The sequence below is a fragment of the Solanum dulcamara genome, chromosome 10 (genome assembly GCF_947179165.1).
Source record: "Solanum dulcamara chromosome 10, daSolDulc1.2, whole genome shotgun sequence".
In the NCBI taxonomy this organism is placed as follows: Eukaryota; Viridiplantae; Streptophyta; class Magnoliopsida; order Solanales; family Solanaceae; genus Solanum; species Solanum dulcamara.
In genome coordinates this window covers 70539575-70547668 of record NC_077246.1, presented here as the reverse complement: position 1 = coordinate 70547668, position 8094 = coordinate 70539575, and the positions used below count along the sequence as shown (strand labels likewise).

The following is an 8094-nucleotide window of genomic DNA, read 5'->3' as shown; positions in this document are numbered from 1 at the left end:
ACGTGTAAAATATAAAGTGTGTCCATCTAATATGAGACGAAGGGAAAAATAGGTACTATTGAATTTATGTGACACATTTTTTCTTTATCATCTTTCTTTTTTTTAAAGAAAAAAACTATTTGACAATCTTGGCATTCCTACTTTTACTCGTAATGACATGGCTTATTACGACCTAGCTACTTGAAATAAAAGATCATGTTACTTAAAAAAAATGAAAAATTCCATCGAACATTTTGAATGAGATTTTAGATGAAAAATGTTAAATTAAAGAAATGGACTTTAAGTCTAACTCAGCCTTAAAAGTTAGTTCAAGATGTGAGAACTACGTATCCGAGTCATATTAAAAACCATCCATCCCCTAAACAATCGATTTAGAACTCTTTACAAAAAGTCCATAAAAAATATTTCTGACAAGCAAATTTTCCATGATTTTTCAAAATTTTATTGAATATTCATGTTCTTTTTTAGTAGTCTCATATTTTTATAAGAAGAAAAAAAATTAAAGGACATGCAAAAGCATAATGCCAATACTTTACATATACTTAAGTGACATGTCGAAAGGTATTTTTAATTTCTTAAATTCCATATTCCAATCAAACACCTTCACAATTTATTAAAATAAAACGCAACAAATACTTGATTTCTTGAATATAAGCCCACATGCAGAATGTAAAAGAATATTGTCTTTCAACAAGTTCAAACTCTTAGAGAAATATATAGAAAATTGTTAGTTAACCTTTTCATAAAAACACCTTTTAATAGTGAAAAGTTTGTTAGAAGTGTTTAAATGAACACTCCCATTATACGTAATAAAGAAATAAGATAGTGGAATCCATAGGTAATTAAAGGGTGTGTTTAGTATGAAAGAAAACATTTCCAATTTTTAAAAATATTTTATTGGTCAAATTTTTAGAAAATAATACAAGTTATTCGAATATAAGAAAATTAACTTTTCGATTAGTGGCGAATCCAGATTTCACTAAAGAGATTCGAACAATAAAAATATAGTGCCTACAATTTGAACTTAAAACCTCAAGGTGAGTTTTGAAACCCATAGACCACTGAGCCATCCTCTAGTCTTATACTTAGGAGATTCAAATCTTTATATAATATATACGTAAACAATAAAGATATTATCTTATATATATAATATACATTTTTCGTTGAGGGGGTAGATCAGGTGAACATCCTTGTGCCCTCCTAGATCTGCCCCTGAATATATATATAAATACATATAGAATAATATTTTTTTACTTATTTATCAAACACAAAAAAATAAATGAACCCACTTATTTTTGTGGAAAATATTTCCTACCTACCTACCACACCTAAATTGGATGATACGTAGACGTGCTAAAATCACTTTAATTTTTCTTGTACCCTATAAATATGCTACTCAAGTGAGAAGTTTGTTATAAATTACACAAAACAATTAAAACAATATAAGCATTTGTTCATCAATCAATCAATCATATTGTTTTTTATTTTTATTTTTAATTTAAATAATGTCATCAAATACTAAGGAATGTTTATCGAAGTTTGTGAAGAGATCAAAGCCATATTTGGCTGTAATTTTCTTGCAATTTGGTTATGGAGGCTCAGCCATAATAGCTAAAACTGCATTGAATAATGGGATGAGCCATTATACTTTTTCTGTCTACAGAAATCTCTTTGCTGCTGTTGTATTTGCTCCTTTTGCTGCTGTCCTTGAAAGGTGATCATCTTTAATTTAATTACTATCCCCTCTTCAAACACCCCCCCCCCCCCCCCAAAAAAAAAAAAATTTTTTTTTTTTGGTTCACACATTTACAAACATGAATCAGTAAATTTAAATACTATGTTGGTAGGGTTAGGGGCAGATCGACGGAGCTACGTTTGGTTTGGTTATGTACCCGTACGAAAAGTGTGACTAGTGAAATATCTTTCGTCAAAAAATTATAATATATGTATAGGTCAATATATATGTATACTTAGAAGTATTCGGTTGAATAACACTATTCGCTGAAAAATTATAGTTTATGTATATAAGTTAAATATTACTTTTTTCATATATATTAAATCTTGAAAACCTCTTAGTAATTTTCTTGGCTTTGCCAAAGGTCTTGAGTTGAATGATCGCGTTTTAAAATATATATTTAATTATATTCAATGTTTTATTTTACACATATAGACATGTACTCACAAAAACAAACCATTGGTGGATCTAGAATTTAAATAGGAAAAATGACCTAAATACACATCTACTTTAACATAATTTCAAAAAATTTCTATCATTTAAAAAAAATTCAAAAATCCCTTCTCGAATACATCACTCCCCTCTCGCTGATACATTTCTATCTCCCTTCCGAATACATCCCTCGCCTATGTATCCGGATGTCCTAGTCCCTTTCTGATACATCTCTAGCTATACCCTCTCTGATACATCTCTCTCCTATGTATCCGGATATATGCTGATATATCCGAAAGTCCAGTGATGTATCCAAAATCCATAAATTTTAAGGAATTTTTGTAATTTGTAAAAAAGTATAGAAATAATGTAATTAGCTCTTAACATTATGTGATTTATGTAAATTACACATTTAAATATGATTGGGCTTTCCGAGAAAGGGGCCGGGCTACATACCCTTAGCGAAGGGCTTGCTAGAAAATAAATATATATATAAGTCAAATATTACTTTTTATATGTATATATTAAATCTTTAATAAGCTTAACGTTTTTTTCTGACTTCACCACTGATTTTAATTTAAGCATTGAAATATATATTAGTTTATTTAGATGAAGTATTTGGTTAGAAACTAATTAATCTCATCTTTTGTTGTTTTTAACATATATACAGGAAAATAAGGCCAAAAATGACACTATCCATTTTCTGGAAGATTATGTTGCTGGCTTTGTTGGAGTAAATATTCCTAATATATACTACACATATACATAATATTTTTTTTCTTGATTTAATTTAATATTTTAATCTAATTATTTTTCAATTTTTTTTGCAGGCCTGTTATAGACCAGAATTTATATTATGCAGGGATGAAATATACCACTGCTACTTTTGCAACAGCAATGTGTAATGTTCTACCAGCCATCACTTTTTTGTTAGCCTGGATACTAAGGTAATTAATTAATAGGCCATTTTTTCAAATTAATTAATTTGTCACGTGATAGATCAACAAAAAAAAAGAATTAAAAAGAAAGTACTTTGTCCCTATCAAATAATTATAAATAAAAAGAAAAGTGTGTATATATATATGCATGTTGGTGGATCAGGTCAATATTTCCAGTGTTATGGGATAATTTTTTTTAAAAAAAGTTGATAGTGTTAAGAGTTTTCTTTTTCTTCTCAATTATCAAGTCATTTAAAGTATAATGAAGCTAAAAATTTACATAAGAGAATTCAATATCTAGGTAGGATTTGAACTGTTTAATATATATAAAAAAACTTTTAAACTCTTTTGCCACTTCATTAGATTTTTTCCTCTTATGTCTTAGAAAATTCAATAACTTATACATAATTAGAGAAAACAAGTTTTAACCTTATTTGCATATATAGTATGATTTTTCAACAAAAGATGAATCAATTGATCCCCCTTTCTTTCTGCTAACACCAGTACCCTTATAGTAAGTGAAACTAATACTCGAAAGTTTTAACTCGATAGTATTAAACTACATTGAAAATAGATAAATAAAAATTCATTAGAATATCAATGAATATAAATAGTTAAAAGATTCAACAAGTTCAAGAAAAAATTCATTTTTTCCCCTTAAATTTTATGTTCAGTCAAACACTGTAACATAAACTAAAACAATGAAAATACACAAACTCACGTGCCGATCATAGTGTTAAATGTCATAATATTATACTGTAAGTCGATATAAGTTAATCCATTGAGTATTCTATGTGTAGGCTTGAGAATGTGAATGTATGGAAATCACCTAGCCAAGCAAAAATAATTGGGACAATAGTAACACTTGGAGGTGCAACAATTATGAGCCTTGTTGGAGGGCCAACAATTGGATTACCATGGACCAAACATCATAACAATGTTCCTAGTACTAGCAATGTTGTTTCTCCTAATGAGCTCAATCCTGTTAAAGGTGCCCTCTTCATTGCTGCTGGTTGTTTCTGTTGGGCTTGCTTCTATAATCTTCAGGTAATACTAGAGCTCGTAAAGTTACTGTCATGTGATCAGGAGGTTACATGTTTGAGCTGTGAAAATAGTACTGTCATGTGATCAGAAGGTCATATGTTTGAGCTATGAAAACAATATTGTCATGTGATCAGGAGGAGGTCACATGTTTGAGCTGTGAAAACCTTTTCTTATTGAAATATAATGCAGGGTTGTAAGACTGCGTACAATAGACGACCCTAGTGATTTGGCCCTTCTCCAGATCTCGTGCATAGCGAAAAATTCAATTCTTATTTTTTATTGATATTTTTATTTTAACAGGCAATCACATTGAAGAAATATCCAGCAGGAATGACACTTACTTCTTTAATATGTATGTCTGGGGCTCTACAAGGCACTGCACTAACACTTGTGGTTCAAAGGGGCAATTTTGGAATTTGGTCAATTCACTGGGGCACCAGTATATTCTATGCATCACTTTACTGTGTAAGCCTAAATAATTCTAAATTAATTTACTTTTCCTAATATTTTACTGAGTTTTAAGTTTTATATATCGTTAATGTAAGAAATGTTAATTTCATCGAGTAATATTACCAGCTCTACGTAATATAACAAGGTATATAATTAATAATATAACGTAAATCGTATATTGTATACATGTATAATAACGTAAAATATTTTTATTTCATCGATCATTTTTATATATTATAGTAGGTAATTAATGAGTTCCACATTTCAAAGAGACTTACCTATAGACATTCTATGACTTACCCTGATTATGTAGGAAAAATTCTTTATATTGACGGTTTATATAGATTAAAACTCGTACTATACCATTGTTGTTGTTATAAGATACATATGTCACTAATTACTCTATCATGCCAACTTCACTTGTTATAGTCGATAACTTGTATTTCAAGAAGATTTAACTTAATCTCTTTTGCATGACCTGATAATGCATGTAATTTATTTTTATACTAATAACGTATATAACTTAAGCTCATATTTGTATTATTAATGCAGGGAATTGTTAATTCTGGGATTGGTTATTATGTTTCTGGATTAATAATGAATGTTAAAGGACCAGTTTTTGTCACAGCTTTTAATCCTCTCAATATGGTTATTGTTGCAATTTTGGGTTCATTCATTTTATCTGAGCAGCTCAACTTGGGAAGGTAATTTAAATAATTATTTCCCTTTTTATTTTTTATTTTTTATGGATTTAAATTATGTATATTGATACAAAAATGTTTTTTTTTTTACTTTATCATTGGCATTTAATTGTGGTGATATGTTACTAGTTATTATTTCTATTAGGTTATTAACATATTTACCTATAATTATCTTTCTATATAAATGTCCTCATAGTGTAAGTATTCTTTTACCTGGTCCATAGATAAAACTTAAATTCAATTATTTATCATAAATATTTAACTATAATTATCTTACAAGTGTGTCTCAATTAGCTACAAAATCATTCAATAAAATGTCGTTGAATCGCTCGTACAAATATATATTTTTCATAATCCATCATTAAATAAGATTAATAATATTTTTTCCTATTACGCGATAAAAATTGATTTTTGTTATTTCTTATTTTCTTAATTAGTAAATTCAATTATTAGCACTAAGTTATTCTATTTAATTTATTTTTTTTGCTGATTTTAATCAATGTAGGGTTGTGGGAGCTGCTGTTATTGTTGTTGGATTATACCTTGTAATATGGGGTACCAGCAAGGACCAAAATTCATCAAAAATAGTGAGCACCAATGAAAATGTTGAATCAAATACTAATAAAGAATTATCAGAGATTAAATCTTCAAATCAGTCAGTGATTGGAGATGAATCTGTTTAATTAAGAAGAAATGAAAAAAAAAAGTTATGGTTATGCCTCAATTGATACAAGCTTGAGGGTTTAATGTTTATTGAGATTAATGTGTGTAATTAAATGAAGTGACATATTTTAAGCGTTTATTTAGCTATGTAATTGACGCTTGAAAATATGCAAGAAAAACTTTTTGCTAGATTTGAAATATCTATTAAGAGCATTTTATCCTATATTCATGTACTTAATCGAGTGTATTATAATTTGAATGTCTAAATAAAATTTATTGCAAAGTTAAGAGACTCTAAATAAAATTTATTTCAATGTTGAATCTAATAGTGATAAAGAATTTGATAATCCGATATTAATAATTCGTTATTTATAAAAATCTAAATCACTTTTAAATGATTACTTGAATAGTTCGATATCAATAATTCAATAATATTTTTCAACTTGAGCTATCGATTTATGCTTCAGTTTTGAACATAAATATCATTTTTTTTCTGAATCAACTTGCGCACACCTCAACCAATTTTACGAGATACCTGCTGCCTACTATTGTATTTCCTTATTAACTATTCTACCGGATATCTTCTACTTTTTAATATCAGCTAACTTTTCTCACCAATATTTAATTTCATTAGATCTCCATGGTTAAGATCCAATAAGATTTTAAGACATAAAACATCCATAAATGTATAGCTTATAGTGCTATTACCATGTTGTAAACAACTATTTGCCTTAATCTCAACTCATTTATATCACAAAAATTAGGAACAACTTTAAAAAGAATGTTCAAAACCAAAATACAAAGTTTTATAAAAGAAAATCAGTTTAAACATTATGTTTAGCATACACAAACATGAAAATACAATAAAATCACAACCCCATCAGCCGGGGTTGTCTATAAAATATAAAAACGAGCTTGCAGTTTCAAAAATAAGAGCGCACAATTCGAAGGCATCTGATTAAAATTTGACTTTAGATCACCAACTTCGTTGAACTATGGAGCACACATGATTGATCATCAGCATATCAAAATGGTTTTGTCACTTCATTTTTCTCGAGATGATATTCTCTAGCAACTTGTAAGACAAAAGAAATGAGTTTGTTAGAATACAAATAGTAATAATAGGGGCGGCAAAAACAGATTAATGAAGTGAAATAGTTAACAGAAATCCATTTTACTAAAAGGGGCATTCATGGAGAAACAAAGTATTTTACCTTTATAAGTTTGGAAATTTTTGGGGTTGATTGGAGAAACAACGATATATTGAATTTCTTCAATAAGCTTTTCTGGAGGGGTCTTCTTCAACTCCTCGACAACAGCATAAATTGTCTTCCCACTTTCAAAGTAAATATGATGATTAACATGACCGCTTTTGCAAGAAGCATGCCTTTTGAATTCCAAAGCACAAATTACTTTGGTCGAATGGCCATGATGAGATATACTGACAGATTGCACGACTTGTTTCTTATTGGACTTTTCTCAAGTATCCATAGAAGATTGATGAGCACGCTTCTTTTCAATCTTCAGGGAAGTCCTACTACCCATGTCATTTACCACCTCAGGCCCTTATTCTGGAAAGACTGAAAGATCATAAATGCTAAAAGAATTGTGTGGCGCGTAAATGCTAAAAGAATTGTGTGGATCATGGCGAGGCTATACTTACTGTTTCCCCAGGTCATTAAGGAGGTCCTGAAAAGGTTTTGGAAAAAAAGTATACGAAAACCAGTTCACCTAAAAATGGATTGACTAACATACGAAAAATTGAGAAAATCGCTTAATTCATGTTGAGTGGCCTCTAAATGCTAAAAATATGGCGTGGATCAGGGAGAGACTACATGTATTATTCCACCTGGTCATTACAAAGGGTTCTATAAAGATTTTGAAAAAAAAATTGTTTGAAAACCAGTTTACTAAACAATGTACTGACTAACACATGAAAAATAGAGAAAATTTCCTAATTCCTATTGAGTGACCCGTAAATGCTAAAAAAAATGGATTGGATCATGGAGAGGCTATACGTACTAATCCCCTAGGTCATTACGGAGGGTTCTGTAAAAGTTTTCGATAAAAAGTGCCCGAAAACCAACTCACCAAAAAATTCATTAACGAACACACAAAAACTGGGTAAATC

At 29.3% G+C, this 8094-nt stretch overlaps 1 protein-coding gene across 1 annotated transcript; it reads left to right on the top strand.

The window, feature by feature from the left end:
- Positions 1-1425: 1425 nt before the first annotated feature.
- LOC129871005 (WAT1-related protein At2g39510-like) lies at positions 1426-6186 on the top strand. The gene is made up of 7 exons (XM_055945871.1): positions 1426-1714; positions 2838-2900; positions 2998-3114; positions 3906-4152; positions 4450-4614; positions 5152-5303; positions 5806-6186. The coding sequence occupies exons 1-7, from the start codon at positions 1506-1508 to the stop codon at positions 5981-5983; spliced, it is 1131 nt and encodes a 376-aa protein (XP_055801846.1). The 5' UTR covers positions 1426-1505; the 3' UTR covers positions 5984-6186.
- Positions 6187-8094: the final 1908 nt, after the last annotated feature.

Coding starts and splice junctions, on each gene's coding strand:
- LOC129871005 (XM_055945871.1), top strand. CDS start 1,506: ATGTCATCAAATACTAAGGAATGTTTATCGAAGTTTGTGAAGAGATCA. Junction 1,715..2,837: donor TTTGCTGCTGTCCTTGAAAG/GTGATCATCTTT, acceptor ACATATATACAG/GAAAATAAGGCCAAAAATGA. Junction 4,153..4,449: donor CTTGCTTCTATAATCTTCAG/GTAATACTAGAG, acceptor TTATTTTAACAG/GCAATCACATTGAAGAAATA.